At 41.6% G+C, this 27,059-nt stretch overlaps 2 protein-coding genes across 4 annotated transcripts in view; both read left to right on the top strand.

Moving 5' to 3' along the window:
* Window positions 1-157: 157 nt before the first annotated feature.
* On the top strand, window positions 158-14,052 carry QRFPR (pyroglutamylated RFamide peptide receptor). Of its 2 annotated transcripts, none has more exons than XM_077176737.1 (6): window positions 158-747; window positions 8,667-8,825; window positions 9,400-9,461; window positions 10,223-10,458; window positions 10,848-10,892; window positions 11,811-11,951. In XM_077176737.1, exons 1-6 carry the CDS (start codon window positions 408-410, stop codon window positions 11,812-11,814), a joined length of 846 nt encoding a protein of 281 aa, XP_077032852.1. In that variant the 5' UTR covers window positions 158-407; the 3' UTR covers window positions 11,815-11,951. The 2 variants fall into 2 exon arrangements, with proteins under 2 accessions (XP_077032852.1, XP_054489345.2); XM_054633370.2 differs by having other exon boundaries at window positions 207-747; window positions 10,795-10,892; window positions 11,811-14,052.
* A 595-nt stretch (window positions 14,053-14,647) lies between these two features.
* Window positions 14,648-27,059, top strand: part of TNIP3 (TNFAIP3 interacting protein 3) — a 54,958-nt gene continuing 42,546 nt past the window's right edge. Inside the window, exons 1-3 of one of the 2 annotated variants that reach the window (XM_077176735.1) lie at window positions 14,648-14,700; window positions 15,090-15,189; window positions 21,448-21,592. In XM_077176735.1, the coding sequence (XP_077032850.1) occupies window positions 14,654-14,700; window positions 15,090-15,189; window positions 21,448-21,592 (292 nt within the window). In that variant the 5' untranslated portion in view covers window positions 14,648-14,653. Of the gene's footprint in view, window positions 14,701-15,089; window positions 15,190-21,447; window positions 21,593-27,059 lie in introns of those variants that run through there. The other variant, XM_077176736.1, reaches the window with a different exon arrangement.

Genomic DNA, 27,059 nt, shown 5'->3' with positions numbered 1-27,059 from the left:
GTCCCCGTGCCGTGAGGGGTTTGTGAGCGAGCGGCGCTGCTGTGAGGGGCGGCGATCTGAGGGCCTCCCCGCGCGCTCCCCCCTCATAGCAGCCGCCTCGCGCCCGTCCAGCTCCACAGCGCTAGGGCCGGGGCGGGCGCGCACCCCGCGCTGATTGGCTGCCGCCCCCGCCCGCCGCGGGCGGCGCCGCCGCTCCAAGTTTGTGTCCGGGCGGAGCCGCCGCTGCCCGCGGGCTGCTCCCGGTTCGCTCCCGGCTCGCTCCCGCCCGTTCACGCTCTCTTCGCCGCCACCGCACCGCGGGGTCCGGCCCCGCTGAGCGCCCGAGGGGCAGTGGTCTGGCCATGGCGGAGCGCGGGCGGCGGCGCTGACGCGGCGGAGGGTGGCTTGTGGGTCCCAGAGCGGGCGCCATGCGGTCCCTGAACATCACCCCGGAGCAGTTCGCGCAGCTCCTGCGGGACAACAACGTGACGCGGGAGCAGTTCATTGCTCTCTACGGGCTGCAGCCGCTGGTGTACATCCCGGAGCTGCCGGGGCGCACCAAGATAGCCTTCGTCCTCATCTGCGTTCTCATCTTCGCCCTGGCGCTCTTCGGCAACTGCCTGGTGCTCTACGTGGTGACCCGCAGCAAAGCCATGAGGACCGTCACCAACATCTTCATCTGCTCCCTGGCGCTCAGCGACCTTTTCATCGCCTTCTTCTGCGTGCCCTTCACCATGCTGCAGAACATCTCCTCCAACTGGCTCGGCGGTGGGTGCCGGGGCCGGGCCGGGCGGTCCTGGGCCGGGCTGCGGGGCGGGGGCAGCGCCGCCGCCGAGACCGGCGTTCCCCCGTCTCTGAGGGGCCCTGGCTGTACCTCCGTGAGGGACCCTTCCTGCCCTCAGTGAGGAGGGAGAGACCCTTCCCCTTCCCGCTCCCTGTGAGGGGTGCCCTCTCCATCCCTCCCTCAGGTTATGTTCGAATAACCCAGTGCGCTGTCCTCCTTGTATTCCTTCAAAGTTGCGGTGTGCGTGTGGGAAGCGGTTCGTTGTGTGGAGCCTTGCCGTACTACTTTCTCTCTCTCTCTTTCTTTTTTTTTTTTTTTTTTTTTTCCCTTTTCTCGCTAAGTAATGAAATCTGTCTGGCAAGTGAGGTATCAATCTTTATACAGCTTAAGTTCCTCTGACAGCTGTCAGCTCGGAGACAGTCCTCCTTAACATTGTACGAGGAAAAGCAATGTCCTTGAAGGAACAGGTGACTGGGAGAACGTGTAGAATTTATGCAGAAATAATGCATCCTTTAAAAATTTTTAAATTCTTTTTCTTCTTGGGAGCTATGTTGTATTCCTGCTGATGTGAAGAACCTTTTGGCAAAGCTTCCCTTTTGCCAGAAAAGAAGGAGGTTTTTTGCCTTTTCTCTGCATCCTAGTTCCAAAGCAGTACAGAGCAAGCAGAGAAAGGTGCAGTAGAATTGTATATGATATTTATTTTGCTGGATTTCTTTTCTTTAAACAGTGTTTGACAATTATAAGTGAAAAAAATAAAGAGGGCAGTTTTGCAGCAAGTAGCCGACAGTATCTTGTACAACCACAAATTGCAATATTTTCCACAATATTTCAGAATGATCACTCAAGATGTTGATCAAGTGACACATTGATGTTTCAATTTCTAAGGCTTACTGTGTTTCTCTTGTTTGGAGACAACAGTGAAGGTTGTCAGAACATGGAGATTTAATTCCAGAACTTCCCACAGGCTAGAATGCTGGGTGGGAATTGACAGGTCAGAGAAGACTTGGGGCACATGTGAGAAATGGGCTTTATTACAGCAACTTCAATGAGAAGTGATGAATCCAAAGCTCCTGGGACTACTAGGATAGTGCTATTTTCTTAGGAGCTGTTTTGGGGAAGATAAGCTTTGTGATTCTTCTCTCTCTTAAGGAAGGCTCTGATCTGTCAGCTTGACCAAGTATCTGATCAGAATCAACTGAAGCCTCTGTGTGGGGTGAATTGCAGGAGATAGAGCATGGGCAGGTGGAACAGTATGGGGAAAATATGTATGTCTTTATTTACACTCTGTTGCTGAGGGTGCCTGACAAAGATCTACAAGTAGTGAATGTAAAAGCTCTAGCATAGTTACAACAAATCTCTTCAGATATTCAGTATTTGGGCAGCTAAAGTACACTGTTCTCTGGGGATTACTGTATTTTTTGCCTGTCCTCTTTGTTGTGCTAGAGCATTTTCAGTACAAGTGAATCCATAGGTCTTTGATTTAGTGAAATCATTACCTTGAACTGATACAGTGTTGGTAGGACATAATAAGTGATAGCATGGATGGGTGTTAACCCTTTACTCTGGGGGATGGGGGTGTGAAGTAAAATTGAGGAAAACAAATACATGAACTGATGGTATCCCAAGGGTATCTGGTTCCTGATGCTTACATGGTGAGGCATGAGTGATGATTACAGCTGTACTGCAAATCAGAGCTTGCCAGTCCTGGAGGAGTCTTTTCCTTGCTGGCTTAACTGGTTTAATATGCCTTTTGCCTTTCATTTTGGAGTCTGAAAACATCTTGTTCTCATCCACTGTAATGCACCATCACTGAGTAGTGCAAGATCCAGGTCTGTTATAAAAAAGGTGATTTGACTTGTGATGTATCCTTGGTGTACAAAACAGTGCATCCTGAGACCAGGATGGTGGAGATTGATCCAGGATTCTGAACCTTTAGTCACTTTCTATCTTGATTTACTTGCATCCCTAAAACAAGTGTCTGTACTAGGTGATGTGAACCGAGATGTGTGTGTTTTGTACTTGTGTTCAGTTTAGAACTGGTTCTTTATTTCCATGCTTGTGTATGTGTGTTTGTGTTTCTTCCCCTTCTGAAACCCACAGAAGAATGGGAGAGGGGAGTAGAGGACTGCAAACACTGTAATGCAAACAAAAGATCAGCCACAGTTTCAGAGTAGCTGAAGCTGTGACTTTTTCCATAGTGTGCTTCACTTACACACTCTTAACTTCACCTGCAGTTAAAAATCTCAGTTAGAGTGTGCCTCACTTTGCCTGATGATCAAACAGCATTAGCACAGACCCTTTAACTCTTTATGGGTAACAAGTGGAAGCAGCACCATATTGATTAAAAATGGATATGAACTGGTTCTGCTTTTAATTCTCTAATGTCTCTACAAATCTGTGTAGTTGTGTGAATGTAACAGTGACAGTATATGATTTAATTTCCCAATTTAAACTTTGCAGCTGAAGTAGCTGTAATTTCATGGGGAGCTTTGAATGAAAATCCAACGTACTCATCTCTCTGTAATTCAGAAGAAAAGGAAGATTGTGGCTTTGTCATAAACGATCTCTGGGATTGTATTTATTGATAAGAAGGATGAAGTGGGAGCTCAGGTGGGAGTAAATGGATGCATGCAGCAGTAGTGTGTCTTGGTGCAAGCTGAAGCAATTGAGGACTTGCTCTCATATTGTCATAGGTGGGAGGCAGCAGTAATGGTCCTGTCATACTGATGACAGCACTATTAAAGATAAATTTGGCCTTTTATCTCTGGGTCAAATATTACAAGAGTTGCTTCGTTTGCTGACACTGCTTGATTGGCTGAGTGTTGTCTTTACAGAGCTGCCTGGGCCGACGGGAGAATTAATTTAATGTTGTCTAACATAACATGTCCTGGCTGAAGATAAGGGCCCAACTTGAGCTTACAATACAGCCAGCACCATCCTACATTCTTGTGAATTTTGCATTTTATCAGTTGGGATGTGTATTCTCAGGACAGGGGTCAGAGGGTGGCTTTGCCTGTCACTTGGAGAGTAGTGAGTCATCTGAGACACTCCTGAGTGCTGAGGTGCCCTCGTGTATCTCATCTGTCTCCAGCTGCCCCTCAGGAGAGGGGTGGGTGCCTCTGCATGTGACAGCTTCCTCTTCTCTAAAGGCCTGGTGAAAAACTGACACCTTCTACTCAGCTGAGTCTTTAAGGTGCTTTCTCTTACTTACCAGTTGTCATGTCTCCACCAGTGTGTTACCTTAGGACTTCCCTTATGTGTGAGAGCACATCAACATTCCTTGCTGAGGGATGAGAACTAAATCTTGCATCTGCACCAAGAAATGATGTAAAACAATGCATTGCCCAGGTATGCAACCCTTAGGGGTGTGATGTGTGTGATGGTGACTGCCCCAAGTTACAAAATGTAAGAAAAATCAACTTGCTTACTTCAAGTGAGGTGGAGAGAGCTCATTACAAGCTGTGACAGAAATTCTGGTGCAAGGGCAAGATCAGCAGCATTTTACCAGAGGAAGAAGCAATTTAACATTTGTCAGAGAATGCTTTCAGGCTTTTATTTTTGTAACCCTGATAAAAGAAGTGATGTTTGAAATGACTGAATCACAGTTCCAGGCACAGTGTCCGATAATGAAGGCATAAAATACTTAGGGGAGAGTAATTTGTATTTGCAGTCTCTGAATGTGTTATTGTTGGAAAAACTATTCACTGCTTGAGTAATCAATGCAGTTTTTAGCAAGCAGTGCATAAGGAATACTTTTAGCCTCTTGAAAAAGAGAAGCAATTAGTTATTTTCATTCCCAATGTTCTGCTGCAAATGATTTTCTTTCCCAGTTGAAGGTGGTCAGTATTAGATGCTGCAGTGCTGGTCTTGACTAGCAGTCCCTTGGAAGTGTTCTCTGAAAGCCTAACAGTGTGGAAATCTAAAGACTTTGATACATACTTAAGGTATTAATTAAAGTGTTATCATTATTTAAGTTATTCAGAAGAGTCAACACTTTTCTGTACTGCCACCAGTGCAGAAATTAATGCAGTTCCAGTGATTTGGCGGTGATCCCAGCACTTTAGTCTTTAACCCAGCACTGGGAAAACTTATGGAGTGAGATTTCAGTAACCTTGACTGAACCTCACTGAAGTGGACTTGCATTCTTTGTGTTTGTCAGTTAGTTATATAATCTCCAAACCATGTTCCAAACAGCCCCATTTTTACCAGCTGGATTTTAACCAAGATTTAAGCTAGTAAAATCTTCTCTTACTCTGTGTTAAGTCTGAACACAAACGTGAAAATTTGCTTGAAATTGTTGTAATTTATGTGTTTGACACAGCTGGGTTTTTGCCTATCACAGTCTTATTTTAATTTATTTCACTGTGTTTATTATGATGTAGTAGCGCAATTAATTTTTTTTTTCTCAAAACTTAGCCATGTCTTCCTTATAATAAAATTTGGCACTTTTTTCTCAGTTTTTTTCCGTTGTAGGCTTTGAACTAACAGACACTTGAGAATGGGACTGTGTCAATTTCTTTTTGCTGCAGGTGAAGCCTGTTGTACACAAATGGATTAAATATTAGGTGAAATGTGCATGCATTGTTCTGAAATAATTACACAGTTATTTCACAGTAAATTTCATTTTCCACCTGTAAAGGCCTGTTAAGGTTTGTAATTTGAAAACATAAGTTACACACACTATTGAAAGATCTGGAGAAAGTCTCTAGTAATTATCTAAGCAGTTGGGAATGGCTGCTATTGATTTATAAATAAAACTGTGGCTTTGAACACTAAGAAGAGGCTTGATGTGAAGAATAGTCACTATTTTGCCAAGTCCAAGGACTCAGGATTAAATCCCATTCAAACACAGTAAGGATGGTGGATGGATCTCAGGTGTGTTGATGTCAGAATTCCATTGAATTCTGACAGGTGGCCCTGACATCCTAAACAGTTTATTTCTTTCTCTTTTTCCCCTAAGCAAATCCGTGTTAAATACTTCTGTGGAGGAGGGATGACTTCCTTGCTCAACAGTCTTTTAACCTTGATGGAGGTTTGAATTTCAAGGCACTTGAAGGTCTCATGATTTCAGAAAATGGGAAGCATTTGTGTAGTGAGTTACAATTCAGGGCAAGCACCAGAGCCCTGAAGAGGTATTTTATTGTTAATAACAGTGACACCCAGAGACCCTGTGCATGGTGGCATCAGAAGCTTCAGGGAAGCTGAAGTTCTGTTCTATTTTTACTTTTCATATATAGATGGTTTTTGAGTAGCTTTTACCTATTATTCATTTGAAAATATCATGGTGTTTCTCATTTATAAAAAAAACTTTGTGGCTCTTTTGTTGTGGCCTCCAAGTCCCCAAAGTGTGTGCTGTGTGCCTCAGAGCAGGTGTTTCTATTCCAGCCAGCTGTGTCTAATGGAAAATATCCTTTTGCTTCCCATTTCTGCAAGTGCTAATGTCATTTGTCCAGCTCAGTAGGCTCAACCTGCAGGCATTATGTAGACTTTGGCTTTTAGCTACTTTGGTATAGTTTAAGTGCTTACTTTTTTTGTGTGTTTGTCTTCAAAAAGATGAGTTAGGGGTTTTTTGCAGCCTTTTCTCCTGGGAGTTCAGCTCAAGGCATAGTGAGTGGTAGTCTGTGCTCTTTGACAGTGTGGTTGCTGGGAATAAAATGAGAGGACATCTGCAAAAAAAACAATGGGCATCTGGGAATTTGAGAGGTCTCTCCCAATAGCTGGGCACCAGCTGGAAATTCTGCCAGACTGATGGTGAAAGTTAGTCTCACTTTGTTACTTGAGTAATAGTGATACTGCTTGGGTTCCTAAGAATACCCTGGGATGCTGGGACTTCAGTGGAGGAGTGGTGCATTACAGGGAAATCCCTGTAAGGCAGGTATAGTTCAAGTGGATTTGAGTCTGGCCTTTTTCAAACTGTAACAAGTAGCCTATGGTGCAAGTTGGAGTTGTTTTTTTAGCTTTGTTTTGTGTTTGTTTGCTTTTTTTCAGTTTCCCTCCAGCTTCAGCACTCAGACCTGAACTTATTTCCTTAGTGGAACAGGAACTTAAACATTTCGTTAACAAGTTTGGCTCTTCTGTTTGTTATGTGTAGCAGGAGTCCCTTCTAACTTAGTGACACAAAAATGTAAAACCAACTCTTTGGTCACATTCACTGTTTGCCATGTGCGGAGTAGGTGGCATTTGAGCTTGCTTTTGGTTTTATTTCACAACAGAAGGTGAAGCCCAGTGGGTGAAGGACGTGAATTTCACAGAGTGGGTCTGGTGCTGCATGTGCAGCACCTTCTGTACCGGGTGTAGTGAGAAACTGATGAGATGCTGAGTTAGTGAAATATTGGCTCTGTTTCATGAGGCATCTCCTTAGGCATTACTGATGCCAAGGAAGGAGAAGGGGGAATTTTATTGTGTTTTATAAATCACAGTTTGTACAAGATGTGAGGATGTCTTGTCTTGCTCTTCCTGATGCCCTGGAAAAATACATATTGGGTGAAAACCAGATATGCAGCCCAATGCATCCTCAGCCATGCAGTTCCTACTGGCCATGCTAAGATTTCATTCAAAGAACTTGAAAATGGGCTGCATGTGTTTTTATTCTGATATAAGCCAGATCTTTGGTGCACATCCATCATGCTGGTGTTGAATATGTACTTGAAGGGTGCTTGATTTCTATCCACTACTGTTTGTCCTCTCCTTCCCTTGGTGGAGCCACAGAAAAAGGGATTTTTGGGCAAGTAGAATTGGCAAGACCAGTAGCAAACCAGTTCCTTCTTGTAAGCTGGAGTGGCTTTTAGCCTGGCCCAGCAAGTAGAAGTTGGCTTGTTCCTTGTTCCCTTCATGGAAGGTAGGATTAAGTTTTCAGAGTTTTCTGTTTGTTTTCTGTTTTTGTGCTGCTTCAGCTGTCTGTAGCATCTTAAAGCTTGACAGAAAATTGGATCAGGTAGTTCTTAGGCTGTTTTGGGTTTATGCATTATACCTGAGTAAGGTATAAATAATGGTCTGGTAAGGACAATAACCCTGACTGTTGCTGAAAAGAATAGTTAATACTGAACTGTAAGAGTGTAAGGGAACTCTGGAAATACAGACAGAGAAAATTATCTCAGGGGCAAAAAATGGGTAAAAGAGAAGTAGATTAGGAAGAACATTAAGGTAAGATTTTTTACAGAATTATTTATGTGACTTTCTAAGATGGCTAGGACTTGAGAATGGGTAATGGAGAATGACTAATACGTTAAAAATCGAATATGGACTTTGAAAAGCTGTGTCAGCAATAAAAGTTGAAGTTGCATAAACACAAGAGGAACCTGTACAACTTAGAAAATGCAGGCAGGAAGTTGCATTTGTTTTGGCAAGTGGCACTAACATAAATTAGTAATCAGCAGAGAGAGAGACTTGGAGAACAGAAGGATGATGAAGAGGTTAAATTTTTCCTCTTATGCCTCCTCCTCTATATGTCTCACTTGACAGGATGATGCATGAAATGCTGAAGTGTACAGATAGAATGATACGTAAACAAGCTTAAGGAATGTTTTTGCAACAGCAGAAAAGGTAAACTTTTAAACAGGTTACAGTCAGACCTTCATAAACTGGAGAGTAATCTGTCAAAATGAAAAAATAATAAATGGCTCTGTAACTTGACGTGTTTGAAAACAGATGATGGAAGACTTGGTCAAAAGTGAAACAGGAGTGTCAGACTGGTAACAGAGCAAGTGAATATGTCCTTAGAGATCTTGGCTTTGCAGATGTACAATAAAGAATGGCTATGGAGAGCTGCATTTGACAAATGGCTTAAATAGGTGACTCAGCAGTTCAGATGTTACAATAAATCTAACAATCTTGGTCTGTTGTTTTTAGTACTGGAGTCTAGTGTTAATAGCTGTTACATGCCTTACTTTTCTGATTATTGCAGGTGCCTTCGCTTGCAAGATGGTTCCATTTGTTCAGTCCACTGCTATTGTCACTGAGATTCTTACCATGACCTGCATTGCTGTGGAAAGACACCAGGGAATTGTGCATCCACTAAAAATGAAGTGGCAGTACACCAATAAAAGAGCTTTCACCATGCTTGGTAAGATTTTAAGCATCTCCAGTGTGTGTGAGAAATGATCTTCAGTGTGGATCCACAGAAGGCAGTGATGTGACCAGAGATTCAGAGGCAGAGTTAATTGACCTTTATAAAATAGCTCAAGGATAGTGCCTACAAGTAAATTATTCACTAGCCAAAACTCTCACAAGGCACTCGGCATCTGAAGTCAAAAATGTACTTAACAAAGATGAATCTTTAGCAGCCATTTCTTTTTTTTTTTTTTCAGGAAAAGCTCAAAATGTGCAAGCACTGCTTAAGAAGCGTCACAGGGAAATGACCTTTCCATTGTTACACAAAGAGGTTTATTTAATGCTCCTTATGCAGATTAGGTGCTTTTCCCTGTGGAATATCAATAAATGGAGGTAGTTGGAGACACAGAAAGCTGATGTCAAAAAAGAATGCTGTTACTGATCTGAGTCTTGACTGATGAGTGCCTCATAGAAAACTTTATTATTTGCTACAGTTTTCTACCTTGCCTGACTTTTCAAAGCTGTTGAACTGTGCATAGCAAATCCTGCTCGTTGGACCAAGTATGAAAAAATGTCTTTGTTTGCAGGCATAGTCTGGGTGCTGGCTCTCATTGTTGGGTCGCCCATGTGGTACGTGCAGCGGCTGGAGGTAGGTTAGGTCAAATGGGGGTTTGCTTATTCAACTCAGTTCCTGCTGCATCTTCCTGTACCTTTTGGTGAAATTGAATCAACTCCTGTGAAACCAGAGGGGGGATAAGGGAGGGAGGTGGAACTTTGGTTCTGCATGCCAGCCTGGGAAAAGGATAAGGATTAGAGCTTGCATGCACTGTGGAGGAGGGAATACAAGCAGGGACTAGTCATGCCTACTGTCCCTAATGACGTCCAAGAAGAGTTAATTACATCTGTGACTTCCTTCCACTGTGGATTTCTTTTGCACTGGCACACAGGAATAGAGGGCCTAGATTGTTGTTTCAGGATGACACAATGCTCCCCAACATCTGGAAGGTGCTTAGTTTAGGATTAATTAGCTGCTCATTATAGTTAATGAGTTACCACACATGTTTGGAGGTTAGGCAGAAGACTTGGCAGAATCTGCTGCTTGTGAATCTGAATGTTGATAGTTTTCTTGTTTTTCAAGTGGCTAACGTGAGGTTTCTATACATCCATCTTTACTTGGAAAATGTGTAGGCAAGATCTCCTTTGAAGTGCAAATCAGAGCATCTCCCTGCCTTTGTGTCAATTTGGATTGAACCCAATATTTGATGGAAAAGGGCTTGAAAGACTTTTGTCACTCTGAAAAACCTGTTGAATTTTGGTTGTTCCCTTAAGAGCAAGGAGTATCTGAATGTGCTTGGGTTGTACACTTGGGATAAACACCTGGGTGACTCATCTTTTTTGCATTTGTTACAGGTTAAATATGACTTTCTATATGAGAAAGTGCATGTTTGTTGCTTGGAAGAATGGGCCAGTCCCATTTATCAGAAGATCTATACGACCTTTATTCTTGTTATACTCTTCCTTCTTCCACTGATGCTGATGCTCTTTTTGTACACTAAAATTGGCTATGAACTCTGGATTAAGAAACGAGTGGGAGATGCTTCAGTTCTTCAAACCATTCATGGCAGTGAAATGTCTAAAATATCAAGGTTTGTAAGCAAAATGCACTTGGAACTTTGACTTCTAGAAAGCTTTTTTCCTGACTGTTTTGTTCCTCTTGAATAGAGTTGAAAATGCCTTGCAAGACGTGCTACTGTCATGCTGCAAAGTGCTTTGCTGCCCCAAAAAAGAGAAATAAAGTGCTAGGTTTATATGATGATACATTTTTTTCTTTCCAAGGGGATTGTGTACTTCTGAGCTTTCCTTGAGGGTTTTATTTGAATCTGCAGCCATCAGAACACAGTCACAGATGTAACTTGAAGAGAGATATGTAACTGCCAGCCAGTTCCAAGTGACTCAGTGTGGAATTCTTGGTGCAATTTCAGGAAGAAGAAGCGAGCAATTGTTATGATGGTGACAGTGGTGTTTCTCTTTGCAGTCTGTTGGGCCCCTTTCCATGTGATTCACATGATGATGGAGTACAGTGAGTACCTGCCATATCTCACAGAATAGTCTGAGGTTTTGGGTTTTTTCAGTTTTTTTTTAGTAATGGGACTTGCAATTGTGAAAAGCTAATGATGCTGAAGCATTCAGCTCTAAAATACCTTCTGATAGCAAAGGCTGGTGTTCTGCTTTAAGGAAAAACAGGAGTATTAGAGGGGTGAGCATCTCTGTGTAGTTTCTTTTTCTTATCATGTCTGTTATGCTGCCCTCATTTGCTGAAAGGTCAAAAGGCCTTGGCTGGAAGGTATAAGTTATTTCTGAGCATAAAGCATCTTGAAGTTTTTAATTATATTAAATTTAACTTAACTGTTTTGAGTTACACTTGCAATGAAATATTTATCCCTTTTATTGTGGTAGGCATATTGGAAATATAAATACTGGACATCACAGTGGTGATATCCAATGAATACAGCTGGAGTTTTTCAGTGCTCTTTGCAGGAAATGCCCTCAATGCTTCTGTGTTGGCTTTTTTGCTATTTGCCTTATTCTCTGGGGTCTTGCACTGTTCACCTCCCACCTCCTCCATGGATGCTGGAGCAGGAACAAGTGGAAATTTTCAGTAGTTGTACTCTACTTGCTAAAGGCAAGTAGAGTTCCTTTGTCTCCTATCACAAAAAAGATTGTAGCAGATAAATCAATAGTTCAGCCAGGCAGCTTTTTTGGCTCAAAAATTTACTTTCTTTTGATTCTGTTACTACCTACATACAAAGCAGGACTGTGTGATAGATCTTGATTTTATCTTGTTGAGGAAACTCAATTGCTAATGTTAAGAGCTTCCAGCCTGGGTTTTTGTTGATTTTAAACAAAAACATCTAATGCCAAACTGGATATCAACAGGCTAAGTAGTAAGCATTTATGACATTCTGTACTTAGAACATATTTCTCTTCTCCTCTCCAGGTAATTTTGAGAAGGAGTATGATGATGTGACAATCAAAATGATTTTTGCAATTGTCCAGATCATAGGATTCTTCAATTCTATTTGCAACCCTATTGTGTATGCTTTCATGAATGAGAACTTCAAGAAAAATTTTCTGTCTGCCCTCTGCTTCTGCATTATGAAAGACAACACATCCCCAGGCAAGCAGCTTGGGAACTCAGGAATTACCATGAGGAGGAAAAAGCCAAGTGCATCTCAGACAGATCCCATGGATTCGGACGAAGGCAGGAGGGAGGCATTCAGTGACGGCAACATCGAGGTCAAGTTCTGTGATCAGCCAGCTTCCAAAAGGAATTTGAAAAGGCACCTGGTCCTGTTCAGCTCTGAGCTTACTGTGCACTCTGCAGTAGGAAATGGATAGTAGCATCACAAGGGGTTTGGGAATGGAGAAGTCATTCTCTTCATCATCATTACAATAAGCCATTTAAAAGAGTTTGCTGCTTTGCATGCTGAAATGAGGGAGGGAAAATGATGTGTGGACTCTGAGAATGTTGGGATAGTGACTGAGAAAATGTAGTATTTATTTTATAATGATGAGGAGTAAGACTTTGGAAAAGAACATTACTGTGTGATTTCCAGGAGAAAAAAATTTCTTCCTGACCTAATTTAGGGCTTGTCTGCCCTCTGCTTTAGATAAACCAAACAACTGCTGCTTGGTCCATTTATTCTGTGTCTGGACTGTGCACAGCTGAATACCAGAAGACAGGAACTATGGAGAGAATGTGCATCTTTTTGGGACAACTGACATGGGGATGACATTGAAGGATCTGCTTTCTGCAGCTTTGAGTACAGAGCAGCTTCAGATCTGAGTTCAGGAAAGATGGAGACTGAGATGCAATTGCATTTTAGAAAAAAGAAAGGAAATATAAAAGAGTTATCCAGAACATGACTCTGAAGAGATGTAAGATTTAAACATCACATGCATGTTCAGATTTGTTAACAGGAAGCATATTAGTAATTAACAATGCATGCATAATTACCGTGCTGTTGTTTACAGGTTCATTCTTGGGTACAAATTTAAATGCCATTGTGCTGCCCTGAAAACTGCATTATTCTGGTGGAAAATGGAGAAGCTGGAAAAGTGCTGTACAGGAGAGTGCAGATGCAGGAGGTGTGGTCTGTAGAGTAAACACAGAATTGAACTTCCAGTCATGCTTGGGCATGTGACTCTCAGGTTGAAAGGATGGTGTTGCCGTTTTCTGGAGGGTTATAGGGGCCTGATCCAGAGCATGTTGGGACTTCACAAAAGACTTTCAATGGAATATCATGGTCTGTTGGCCAGACACTTCTCTGAGGACATGCTTATATTGTTGTCTGTCCATCATCTCCAAAGGGGATTAATTGCTGTCTGACAACTTGGCCAGTGCTTCGTTATTTTAGGCTTCACAGTAAATTCTGGGGTTGATACCCAAATAAATTCTAAATGTTTTTGCTCTCAGTGGGCCAAACCGCAAAATTGCAAAGGTATGTTTGCAAATGTGGGACTGGGGGGGGAGAAGTGTGATCTGAACTGGTACACTGGGATCTGGTACACTGAGATTCCATAAATGAGGCCTTGAAATTCAGAATTTGCCACTCCAGCTGAGGTTAGGTTGGATCCTTTACCAGCCTGTAAAGTGTCAGTGCTCTCTTCTGTCACCCCTTGCTTCACCTATGGCACCTTGATGCTGCCTTGGCAGTCAATTTAAGATTCTTTTACATTGCTACTTTACACTTCATTGTAAATGAAAACTTAGGGTAAAATATCCTTGTATAATTTTGGATGTAATCTCATCCTTCTGTAGTGTCTACAGATTGCAATGGGTTTGTGACACTCTTTGTTTACATGTGTATTTTTTATATTCTATATGATACAGACTCTTGTGCAATGACAGAAAGCTCCTGACTTGTCCTGAGGGCCAGGAATTAAGAGCTTAATGGGTTATTGTCATAGTTTTCCTCAGCAGATGTAAAGTTTAACTGTCTGATGGTGAGAGCTATGTGTTTGGATAGAATGTGTGACTGAAAACTAATTTATTTTAAGCTATTTATTTATTTGCACTGCTAATTTCAGTGGCAGATTTTAACAAGCATTTAACCAGAACTTCTTAGTGTCTTAGGTTTTTGTTTTTTCTTCCCTGCTTCTGTTGTCTCATAAAACTGTTGTGTCAATGAATAGCTGCTGTAGTATTAAGTTTATGTTCATTAAAGTTCCTTTATGGCTTTGTTGGTGCTGTTTTGCGCTAGGGGATATCTGCTGTAAACTTCACTTGGAGTCTTTTTTTGTTTGAAGATGGATTTGAGCTTATCTGTGCCTCTTTAGTGATGAAATTCCAGTCCTATTACAGGTGCCAGCTGCTCTTGTGATCCTGAGAGCTGTGATTTAAAGGACTTGACAAAATAAGGTGAGAAAGAGCAAGAATCGTCCAATGTCTTGGTAGAACTGATAAATATTTCAGCATAGATGTATGGAGCTATGGTTAGATTAAATATAAGCTTATAATTTCTTTCTTTCATAAAATTTAAGAGAAAATTCTTTTATTCTCAGCTGCAAGGGGCTAAGTCTTTAGGTTGCAGTGAGAAGATGCCAGGGACTGACAGGCTGATGAAGACAGGAGCCTCAAAGGACACATTCAACTGAACAGGGACTCTGGAAATTGAATGGATGAGGAAAAAGTGTCAGATGTGTCAGCTTGTTCAACTGGTACCAGATTATTAACAAGGGAAACAGTGAGTAGAAGGGATTCAACCCTCTCAGTAATTGTAGTGTAGCAATTAAAAAATAATCCAGTATCAGCCTGTTCCAAGGAATAACCAATTGCCAATGACTGCCAAAGCAGCAGAGATGCGTGATGTGCCTGCACCCAGGGAGTAAGTACAGAAATTCTCAGCCTGGACATGTGTTAGCCCTGCCTGTGTGCTGATGACAGGATTGGCTCATTTGCAGTGGTTGCATGTGCTGCTGGCAGAAGCCATTGAAACAAGTGATCCAGCAGAGTGAAAAGGACACCTGAGAAATCAGAGAAATATATTGCAGAGGAGACCTAGATTATTATTGCTAAGGAAAAAAAAAAAAGAAGGAATAAGTAGAGGAAAGGATTTAGTAGATCTGTTGACTTGGAGAGATGGGAGAGGAAGATAATCATGGCAAGCTGTATTTTTATATCAATTAGAGTTGATTGAGTGTTAGAAAGTTGGGAGAGTTTAGGCACTGTATTCAGAGAGCAGTTCTGTGAACAGAAGAGCATCTCATTGCACAGGGCAAAAGCCTGGGAAGAGTGGAAGCTGGCCCTCTTGGTGCCTCTCCAGGTGGGAGCAGTGGAAGGGACCAGGAGCTTCGCCAGCCTGAGGAGGAGACAGGTAAATGTGGATTTAATGGACACTGAAGAGGTTAGATTGTGTATATCCCTTCAGAAACACTGACATAACAACCTCTGTGTTTCTGTCTGTGCTCCAAGTCCTGCTTTGCCTCTCAAAACTGGCTCCCAGGAGTACTGCTGCATGTTCAAGCCATCATGAGCATCCTCTGCTGAAGCTCCTGTGAAGCTGATGGATTATGAAGTTATTTTAAATGCTCTGGTGTGGTTTGAGATGAAGGCTCACATGCTGGTTTATTATCAGGGCTAAATCTCTGCCCAACTCCTCATCCACATCAGTGCAACAAAACCTGCTCAGTCAAAAGCAGCAGCACCTGGTTCCTTTCATTCCAAAAAACACAGACTCACAGCCTTACAAGTTAGGCTCACACAATGTTTGTTTTGCTACAAAACTGCTGGCCTATAAGCCAGGGTTGTTTTTGAGAAGGTTTAAGGGTGTTTGTATGTACTTGATGCATTCATAAAAGAAGAAATCTAGTAGAGATACAAACAAACTTCTACAAATTGCATCTCTGCCCTGTAGGGTGCTTAAAACACCAACCAAGACTTGAAAAGATGTCTTCCTGCCTGAAAAAGGTTGAATTTTGTTTCTCAGCCTCCTGTGGAGTAATACAAAGCTTTCTATGAGAAGTTCTTATTTCCTTGCGTTTTCCTTTTTTTTCCCCACAAAGCAGAGACCTCGGCTTATTTCTTATTCTTTGGTGAAAAAATCATAAAACATTTTCCCCAAACATATTGTGGAATACATTCAGTTTTTGATAGGGACTGTCCTAAAATGACATGTGCTTGTATTGAAAAGCTTTTTTCCATTAGCACTTGTTAGATGAAAATGTCTTTATTTTTTTAACCTTCAGTTGAAATCTCTTGACAGCATTCTAGCTTTTATTTGCTCTTTCCAATGCCATCACTAATTTTTTCTAAGTTAATTTCACCAGGGTTTCTCAGGACTCACTCTCCTCAGGTGAATTTACTGTTCCCTTCAGCATGTTCCTTTTTTTCCTCTATCTCTAATCTTTTCCATGCTTTATTAAATTGTATGGTCTTACACCATCTTTCCCCATGCTCCTGAGCAAAGCCTTAATTAATTGATTTAAAATTTATGGCACAGTCTCCATAAATCTCTTGTTACATCTTGGAAATTCATAATAAAGCTTTCAGATCCCAGAGCTTTTTCAGTGCTCTGGGATCTGATTTGTAAATCCATTTCATTTTCCCATCTGAAATAGGCATCTTTGCTATTTGCATTTATGCCACTTTTATAAATATTCTAATGTATGGACATGGAACTGCTGTAGGATCAGGGATAGTTCTCCTCTGCACGGGAGCAGGTGCAATCTTAATTTCATTTTCTGCCTCAACAGTTTGCTCAAGCAAAAATTAGTCAGGGTTGAACTGTGTTTTCCAGTGTTGACAAATAAATTCTTCACTGACTTAATAAAGCACAAGTGCACTTACTTAGAGATTCATCACACTGGAAAGGAAAAAGAATTCAAATCTTCTAGAAAAAAAATCCTAAATAATCTTTCTACTTGTGAAATAAAAAGGTCAGCATGATTGGCATTTTTAAAAATCCTTCCTGATTACTTTTTAAGGTGTCTTTCCCTATTGTCCAGACTCTGCTGTGTAGGATGAAAAATCTGCTGACTGGAGTGTGTGGGAAGAGGCTGAATTATGGTTCTCAGTTGGTATCTGGGCTGCTCTGCTCTGCTTGTTGGCATCCCTGGCAACCCTCTACTTTCACCGTGTCACTGAACTCTGCAGCTGTCTCTGCTTAAGGTCCCTCTTTTCCCAACAACTAAACTTGGTGTAGTAGAAAGTTGAGCTTTGATTTCTGCCATTTGCCTTGCTCCTTTTTTACATATTTTTGATTCGTTTTACTTTTTCACTCTTTCCTTTTTTTTTCCCCTTTTGCTTTCCCTGAAGCAACTCCTTGTGACCTTATCTCTTTTATACAGATTAGAATAACCAGGTAATGAATTTTGAGAGCAAAGTGAAGCAGTCCTGAGGTTCAGAACTTTTATTCCATCAAGCCTGATTATCAGATTACAAACTGCATTTCCAGTCCTTATTTCAGGCACCCTTGGAAAGGCCTTGCCCACTCTACTGGTTACATTAGGCTTGCATGTGTATATTTTTTATATTTTTCTGAATTGGCTTTATACGTTGACATGTTATTTCTCAGGCTGTTTATTGGCATATTTCCATTTTAATACTTCTTTCTTTGACTTTCCAAGTTTCTGATTCCTAGGAAGTGGAGCTTCTCAGTAATGTTCCAGCTGCACTGGGAGAGTTGGGGTTTTTTTGCTTTAAATAACAAGCATAGATGTCAGTCTTTATTGTACAAATGACAGCTAAACTATGGCTTATAAAAAGGTCCAGTAACTTTCTTCTGGTAGTCTGACAACTCTGTGCAGTGTCTTTTGCGTGTGTTTGACAACAGAAATATCATGTTCTTCTGCTTCTTGCCTCTAACATAGGGTTTCCATAGAAACATCAGCTAAACACCCAATAATTTAGCTATTAGTGTGTTCAGTCCATAACTGAAGAACCTTAAAAACCATGCAGCCTGAGAATAAACAGCTAGGAAATATTTAATGTCTCCACGGGTAAAGTATAAAATATATCCTACTAGAGATGATATTTAAGTTTCATCCTCAGGCAGAGCTGAGTTGTGGAGGAGCAGATGTGTGGCAAAAACCTGTCTGCAGCTCGGTGGCCTCGCTCGGGCTGTAGATGGCACTGTCGCTGCGCAGGAAAAGCTGAGCTCTTCCAGCCCCTCCCTAGGAAATTGTTATCCCAGAAGCGTTTGGAATCATGTATTCCATGGTAGGACTTGCTAAGGGGTTGGTAGAGTTCCTCTTTCCCGAGGATTAGAGAGAAACATGGAGAGAGGTGTTGGATTTTTTTTTTCCTTTGTGAAACAGTGCTTTGAAAAGCAGGTGGAGCTCATGAATGAATGAGGACCTATGATATAAAACCAGTCAAAATTGGTGTTATTGTATCTCAGATGTTTAAATTTTCATCCAGAAGTCATCCCTTTGGCAAACTTGTTTGCCAAAACAGACAAATACCACTCTTAGGTCTCTATTGTTTTTGAAGCTGAGCATTTGAAATACAAATTGGTGAGTGATAGAGATCAAGGCTCTCTGAAATCCTTCAGACAAGTCATTTCCAGGTTCCCCTGAGTGTACTCAAAGCCTGTAGCTGTAGGCATCCCCCTTCCCAAATCTGGGGATATAGTGGAGGGAAGCCAAAGAGGAAATGGCAAGGGGAGAGAAAAAAGTGTTATTTATTAGCAATCAGGAGAAATCTCAGTTCCCAAATAGTGAACTTAAAAATATAAAGGGTCTCAAAAAGTGATTTGTTTTTGTTACAGTCTTCACAGATACTTGTTTAAACATTTTATGCCTGCTGAAAAAAAGTCTAAACTCTCAAAGGGAGTAGAAGAACTTTGCTGTTAAAGTTGAAAAAATGCAAAAAATACCCTTGTGCAGGGAAACAAATTTAGCAGCCTGTCAAGATCAGCTGTAAAATACAAGTCTGGCCATAGCGATTTAAAGCTCCACAAATTCTAGGACAAATGAAGATATTATTTGCACATAAGAGTATAAATGGAGAATAGGGCTTCTGGCTATCCAAGGTAACACAAGCCATGAAAAAAAGTGGAAAGTCTTTTCATAATTTGCTCATAGAATGATAATATTTTTCAGTGAGGTATTGATGTGTGTTCATAAAGTCTGAAGTAGAATAAACCCACCTTACTGATGGGGGGGAGGAGCAGAGAAGGACATAGGCACAAAAGTGATTTGTTTGCAAAGTAACCTGAACAGGCAAAGGGACTTTCTAAATTTACAGTAATCAGCTCTTTGGAATGGAAATATTTGATAACATTCTGAAAAACAAGGCAAACACTGGCTTGCCTTTTTTTTTTTTTTGGAAACCTATTAATTTTAGTTTGCTTAGCATGTGATATTTTCCTCTCCAATGTAAACTTGCAGGGTAGCCATGTTATTCCTTCCTGTTTTTAAAAAATATCTTTTGGAGATCCCAAGTGCTCCTGGAACTTTGTTCCTGGAAGATGTGCTGCAGCTGTGTGTCTGCCAGGCAATAGGCAAGGTAAGTCCTTACACCTGGTGTACTTGGGGCAGCCTCTGTTCACCTGTGAGTAATTATCTCATCTTCTAAGGCCCCAAATCCTACTGGTTTTTTAGAGATTATGAAAAATTAGATACTAAATTATGATTTCTGCCTGAGAGCTGCATCAGAAATAGTTTTCAAATGTTAAGCAACCCTTCTCTCAAGTGAGATCTGAGGGGTTTTTTTCAAGAAAGGGAAATACAGGGGGGTGGTAGAAGGGGGAATATAATGGGTATATTCTTTTGAAATCCAGCACAGTAGTTTGGAATTGGTGCTGTGTTCACACAGTGTTCAGTAGAAAGGGCCTTAATGATAACTGTAAATGAGGAGCAAGCACATAATGATATCTGATAGCAAATTTTTGCAAGGCATCTGTGCAGTTTTCATGGTTAGGTGTGAAAGATGGGCATGGAACTGTGAATGATCAAAACAAAATGAGGCAAACCATCTTTTCTAGCATTAGCATGGAACTGAGGCACAGCTGACAATTGATTTTAGTTTTTTTTTTTCTGTATTAGGGTGCGTTTTTTGAGGTAGTTCATTAAAAGCTGATGCCTGAAGTTGTTTGCATTTCCCATTGATCTGTATGTACTCGGTTCATTTCATGTTCAAATCATCGCCTTGCTGCTTTCAGCTGAAAGGCCCCGCTGCACCAGGACCCTCCTGCTCAGGCATTAACTCCTTCTGATCCCGTTCCAAAGCTGCCTAACGTGTTTCCAAGGCAGGGGGAGCAAGGATGGGTAAGGGCGCTCGAGGAGTATTTTGGGTGATGCATCTCTGGTGACACCTTGTGGGATGTTTCACAGAATCGCCTACGGCTTTTTTGGGGAAGGAAGAAACTGCAAGGTTTGTTGTGCAAAAAGCTGCCCAAATAGTGGGATACACTTAAACCTCTGCACTCACCTATAATTAAAAATAAACTATGCAGATAAACTTTCTCATGTTGAAGTTGTCCTTCCTTAGTCCATTGAGGTGTTAAACCATTATGGATATACATGGAGATAGATCTGTATATATATAATCTATATCTAGATAATATTATCTAGAAATAAATTTGAACTTGTGGAAATAAACATATTCAGATTCTCTTTAGAGTGAAGCAATGAGAATGGGAATGTTGCAGATGAGCTGCAGCTGGCATGATTTAGGTGTACTCAGTACACAGCTTGTTGTCCTGCCTGGTAAAGGTTTGATGTTCTGAGGAAAAACTGGCCAGGAAAAATATCCCAAACAATTAAAATTCTGTTCAAAAATGCAAATTTAGAGAACTTTAATCGATATTTTATTATCCAATAATTCATTTTTAGAACCTCCTGGTGATTTTCATCTACTGGTAAGATCTTTTTCTCCTATTGAGTGACATTGGGTAACTGTTTTGGCTAGATGTGCTGCAAGATTTGTTTTCTGTTGCTTGCTCTTGTTTTGTGGAGATAGACAAGTCTGAGGGTGACCAAAGTCTCCTGTAGAGAATGTAAAAAAACTGGATCTCTTTTATGTTCTTAAAGTTCTGTGCTGGTCAGAAGATGAATCCCAGCAAACCATGGGGGAACAGAGCAGGGTTTGTTGTTTTTTTTTTTGACACAGACCATTTCTTTAGAAAAATTTGAACCAAATTGAAATAATTGGAACCAAATAAAAATTTGAATTTTTATTGATAGTGCTGTGGGTTTGGAGATCATAGCAGGGGAGACGGGAGATGTAGCAAGATAAATTACTACATGAGGAGAATTTGGGAAAGAGGGCTGAAAAGAGATTTGAAAAAGATTTACTGTTTCTTACTTGCTCAGAAGAATTTTTTCTGCCTGTTCATAAGTATAATGAATGAAAATGTAGCTTGATCCTTTACTGACTGAGAAGGAGGAATTGGATACTTCTAGAAAATGCTGTGGGTTGTCTTCCAGCACAGCCCAGCCTGGACTGGGGTTTGTTTGTTTGTTTTGTCTAAACACTCAGCCTTTCCTTCCCTTGCATGCCTGGTGCCTCTGGCTTTCTCCCCCTCCCTTAGCCATTGCAGGCTTCTGTGGAGTTCTGTGTGTGATTAGTCCTTTAATTGATGCCCTTGATTCCATTGGGAGTGTTCTTTGTTTCCATGTCTTTTCCCCAGATGGAAGCACTGGGCCAGCTGAGCCTGACAAAGGCAAAAAGGGAGTCTCTAACACCTGAATCCATGAGTTCAGTCCAGAGGCCCTCTTCTATGCAGAGACCTTCCACAAAACTCTGTTGTGAAAGAATAACAGCTTTACAAAGGGGTGAGTTTGATCTCTAGTTTATATAGTAATTAATAATACACAAACAAGGTGGGGGAGGCTTTGGCCAGGTCTTCTTCTGCAGCTCCTGTGGGGAGATGAAGCTGTTTTACACACCTTATATTGCTTTCCTTTTAATTCATGTATATTGATACTTCCTGCTTGCTTCTTGCTTTCCATGCCTGGCATTTGAAAATGAGGTATTTGAGTTGTTGCTCAGTTGTGTGGTGTTTTGTTTTGCATGCAGATAGCAGGTAACAGGTAGAGGGCAGAGGCAGAAGACAGATTGGCCTGTTGGTGTTACCTCCAGTTTCCATCTCTCGGTAGTAAAGAATTAGAACTTTTGTAGCCAAACTTAGTACAAAGCTGATACCTAAAGCAGTTCTTGTTGGGGGCTGAGTGCAGGAGGACCATGAAGCTGGGCAGGTTTCATTCTCTCCTGGACTGAGGCAGACAGAAGCTGTGACTTGGTGAGGTAGCACTGTGGTCCAGTGGCAGAGCAGCCCTGGGTTCAGGCTCTGCCTGCTCATCTTGCCCCAAAAACCTGATGCCACTGCCAACTTCCTGGTGTGCCAGTGCCCTGAAAGCTTCACCCACTGGGCAAACACTGTTACTAAAAATCCTGATTGCTGGCATCAGTATTCAAGGCAGGAAGCAGCTCCTTCCTATGAACAGCCTACATAGGGAACAGCCCACGTAGTTGGCAGCCACTCTCCTGCCTTCACTGCACAGGGGAGTTTATCTTTACTAGAAACAGTAACTTGCAAGTGACCTTCATACTTACTGAAAGCAGCAGAGCTTGCCTGTGACTCATGGAAGGAGCCCAGGTATTGGGGAATGTCAGCATTTCCCTCTACTGCCTGGTCCAGCAGTCAAAGCAAGCCTAGTTCTGTGTCAGGTTCCATAGTGAAGGTGATGTGTATGATGGCTCTGTACCTGCCAGAATCCAGAAGGAATCAAAAGCTCCAAAACCACTGCTGGCTGCTCAAAACAGCTCTCTGCTGGCTCGGCTGGGTTTCAGAGTGAAGCCTCATACTCTGGTGTGTGTCTCATTTCAGTTTTAGAAGAACAAATCCAGTTTGGATTGTGAGCCTCCAGCTGAAATAAAAGCCATTTTTTTTCTGTAGCTGTATTGCCTCCCTGAGGAATTCTTGCTCTCCCTCTTTACTGTGATCTTAGATGATTTTTGCCTCCTGTGATGTTCATTGGTGCTTTACTTCAGCAGGAAATCCCCTTTTAAAAAAAAATCATGCCTTGTGATGAGTCACTGCTGCTGTTTGCTTCAAACTGAAGGGGGTTCCAACTCTGAAATTGTATTATTGCTAAAATAGAATCCCGTTCCATTGCGTAGGTTGCAGTTGAAAGCAGAGAAAGGCCTGGGGGAGTTGTAGGGTGAGCAAGCAGTGTTGCTGCTAATTTGTTTACTAGGGGTCTAATGGCAATTCCAGTAACAAGTAAGCAGCCTAGGAGTCTAGTAGAGCAAAACCCATCTCTAGCTGAGAAGTAGTTCTGTATCTCTCAAGCTGAGCATAAAGAAGCAAAAAAACAGCCCCCAAACCATAATCGTTTGTGAGTTTCTAGCAAAGGTTATTAAGATCCATTCAGTAAGAAGCATAGTTTGGTTTGGGCTTTTTTTATGTGTCTGTGTATGTTCATTAGGGATTCAAAATTGAATTGCTTTAAGAATGGTTGTTTTAGACGTGGAAGATTGCTTTCAATTTTGTTCCTTCATTAGAAATCTGGCTATCCTCATCTCTGTGTTACTGTTGCTGTAGCCCTGCTGCTTGAAGCTGCAGTGTTCTGAAACCATAGTCTATCACTTTTTTTCATCTGAAGTAACTGCTGCAGAACTCTGTCATGCTGGAGTTTTGACCAATTTCCAAATCCCTGTGTGGGCGTACAGGAGATGGAGATTGTAATTTGAGGTAGGCTTTGGTCCTGTCAGGGATGCAGGTAATCCAGGTCTATCCTCTGAATGCTGACTTTGCACCCTCTTTCAGCTCTGGATTTCCTTCCTTATTTTCAGAGTTCACCTGAGAGCTTCTGCAAGATACAGCAAAACAACCCCCCAAATTACAAAAGGCACCATTTGAAGGCATTTTGTGTCAATGTGTTCAGTATTAAGATTTTGAAGGCTGTAGCTAGTGAGCATTGAAAAGGACCATGAAGCTGCTGATAGCACCACAGTAACACTTGAGTTTAAAGGGAGTCTCACTACTGGTTTTACAGCATATTGCTGGAAAGGAAATAAGTTAATAAAAGCCACAAAGATGTACAATTTCCCATAGCCTTTGACTAATGCTGTAAGACAGAGAGCAGTTAAAAAAACACTCTGAGCTGAAGGTTGGGGGATTTCCTTGGGAAGAATACTTGGAAAGGGCCTTGCTCTGAACCAGACTGGGAGGGAGACAGTTCCTAACTTCCTGACAGGAGTGCCTGTGCTGAATGGGAGGACAGCTCCATCCCTCAACCCCCAAAATGCTTTTGGGTTAGCATCTCTTCAAACGTATTTCATGCTGAGGACTCAGAATCCCATAGAAATGCTCTATGATGTCTGATTTGCTTGGCTGCAGTCCTCTCAGGTAACAGGACCAAAGGCTGAATATGCTTTTTTAGGAGTTTAGGTTGAACTAACCTTGAATGCTTGCCAACATTTAGAAGACTCTCAAGTACTAATCTATCAGACTCACAGGCACTCTGCTGTGGCTTAAGGCTTCCTTCAAAATAGGATGCATAGAGAACTGCAGAAGCTTAGAGTAAGGTCATGATTAATAGGTGGATAAATATCCCTACATTATAAAACAATCCTCAGTGTTTAATGTTTTTCCTAGGTTATAATTGCTGGGGAAGTACATAAGGGAAGTAGAACTTTGTTTGCTATAACATTTCAGTGCTCCAAGAACTTTTTTCTTTTTTTTTTCTTCTTAAAGGAAAATAGAAAAGAAAAAGAACCCCACCTTATCTCCACTCCAGCAAATGGCTTTTCCTTACATCATTTATAAAAATTAATCATTTTAACAACTTTTTTCTTTGCTGTTCAAAGAAGTTTTAGATTTTTCTTGATTGTTCCCCAATGCCTATACACTGCCTCTGTCTATGTTTTATGAGTAAAATCTAAATAACACAAGGGTACAGTTTCCATAAAATTAAGGTCATGTGAGGTGGAAATAGCAGCCTAAGATCAGGAGTTCCTTCATTTTTATAGTCCTTTTGGTTGCTAACAGGAAACAGCTCTAAGGCAGTTTTTGCTTGTAGGATATATAGGAGTGTTTGCCTTTATAGATTTGTGTGTGTGTGTCTACAGGCTTATGTGATGGAGAGCTGCCTTAGGAATATTTGGATCTGGCTTCTAACAGCCAGAAAGCTCTCTCTTGTGTGGTTATTAACTTTACCACACACTTGGAGAACAATATTGCAGAGTTGTAAGCAGATATTACTCTTGATTTCACAAAAAGGGAAAATTAGATTCATATGCTTCATGGGGAAGGTGGGGCAGACAACTTCTGCTTCAGTGCTCTGGGGACTGCTGGTGCTTGTAGAAAGGTCACCAGATCCTCCAGAGAGGCTAGGAAAGAGTACAATTCTCATCTGAAATGTAGATGTGTCACATCTCCCCACCTTCCTCTCCTCCCAAGTTGCCTTTGCTCCTGTCCACCAACAGCCAGGATATGGCCTCTGAGATAGCCTCACTTCTCTTTGCCCTTGGTCAGCTGCAAACCCGGGTGGAGGCATCTTTCTCTGTTCAGCCACCTGTACTGAGGGCAAACAACACCATCTCTCGCTGGGTACATCAGAGTTTTTTCCTTTCTTCCTTTTCTTCCTTTGCTTCTTTTTTTTCCTTTGATTTTTAGCCCTGACTCATGTTGTTGTCTATCACCTTATTTCATTCTCAGCCCAGTGGAGGTATCTGGGTGAACTTAGTATCTCATTGCACTCCTTGCTGCTGAGATAAAAATCAGAGACCAGAAAAACTTAGTTTTGTGGTAGATCAAGTTGTTGAGAAAATTGAGTCCTCTGGGATCTGTGTCTGATTTGATTTTTGCAGCTCAGCCAAGAAATAGCAAAAGGCAGGAAAGTGTCTGCAACTTGCAGGTTTTTGCAGTCCCTGAATCTGGGTGAAAATGCTTTGCTTCCTGCAAAAATACCATGTCTCCGTGTAGTAAAGGTCACTTTTCTGTCAAACCACTAAAAGTTGCTTGAAGATGTCATTGACGTAGAGAGTAGTAAATTTAGAATAGCTCCAGGGCTGACTTTGCTCTCTTGGTAATTGGCAAGCAGGTGGAAGTGTGTATGGATAGGGAAGAAATCTCTCAGGAGTTGGTGCAGAAAGAGAAAATGCTTTCTTGGAGGATTTAGACACTGCTTAAAATAAGGTTTAATTCCAGTTTGGACCAGAATTTAAACTCTGCAGTACTTGAGTAAAAAATGCAGTAGTGGAGACCAGTGGGTGGGAAACCAACTCAAGGTGGCCTTATTGCCAAGAAAAAAGTTCTGCAGTCAAACCTTCCTGTGACACTAAGCTGCATGCTTGAAGTTTGTGGGATTGACAAATATGATGGAAGGGATGTTCCCACAAACACGAAATGGGATAGTCCCATGATCCCACAAACTTTGTTCCTGCTGGAGCCTGCTGCTGTCCTGATGTAAAGCCTGTTTTTGTGCTTGATGTTGTATCAACTTCATGAGCATCTTCAGGAAAATCCAGTGAAATAACTTAATATATTGGAGTAAAACCAAGGAATTCATAGAATCACCATCTAAGACCTCATGAAGGAGCTGTGGCATTTCCAATTTTTCCATAAGGAAGTGAGATTTTGTTGTGGGTGGTCTTCTGTTCACAGCTAAGCAGTAAAACCACACAGTGAGCAGGAACAAAATGGGTGGGAAGCGCCTTGACTTTTAATACATCTCAGGCAAAAGCTCTTTTATTCCAAACTAAAATCAAAACAGTTCACTAAAATTTAGGGTAGAGCTGGGCAGCAACATCTCCCTCCCTCAGAAAGCAACTCCTGTGAGCACAAAAATATATTTTAATCGTGTTTGAAGAGTGGATAAGAGAGAACCTCACCTTTAAGTGTTTAGTTCACCTCACAAACCTGACAGCTGGGACTGGCTGTCTCACTGCTACTTCTTGATCCGGGGCATGTGAACCTGTTCGAGACATAAGTAACTAAAAAAGAGCAGCCAACCTACTTGTGAGTGCAGCAGAAGAGAGAATTTTAGCTTGAGAGAGCCCTGAGTGCGTGGGAGCAGTTCTGATTTGTGCACCAGAGAGAGGAGGACAGCTGCAGCCAGCCTGGGAGTAAGGAAGGATTCTGTGGAGGACAGCAGAACAATCTGCTAATGCCCTGAGCGTGGTATCAAAGTGTCAGCTTCGTGCTCAATCTCAGAACATTTCTGGGCAGCAGAGCTGTCTTAAGTTGCCTCTCCAGAATACTGGAGTCCCAAAGTGTTTTGAGCACTATTGAAA

Source organism: Agelaius phoeniceus, chromosome 4, assembly GCF_051311805.1.
Source record: "Agelaius phoeniceus isolate bAgePho1 chromosome 4, bAgePho1.hap1, whole genome shotgun sequence".
NCBI lineage: Eukaryota > Metazoa > Chordata > Aves > Passeriformes > Icteridae > Agelaius > Agelaius phoeniceus.
The sequence above is the reverse complement of the archived record's forward strand: the minus strand, read 5'-3'. Positions and strand labels throughout refer to the sequence as shown.

Coding starts and splice junctions, on each gene's coding strand:
- QRFPR (XM_054633370.2), top strand. CDS start 408: ATGCGGTCCCTGAACATCACCCCGGAGCAGTTCGCGCAGCTCCTGCGG. Junction 9,462..10,222: donor GGTACGTGCAGCGGCTGGAG/GTAGGTTAGGTC, acceptor CATTTGTTACAG/GTTAAATATGACTTTCTATA. Junction 10,893..11,810: donor TCACATGATGATGGAGTACA/GTGAGTACCTGC, acceptor TCTCCTCTCCAG/GTAATTTTGAGAAGGAGTAT.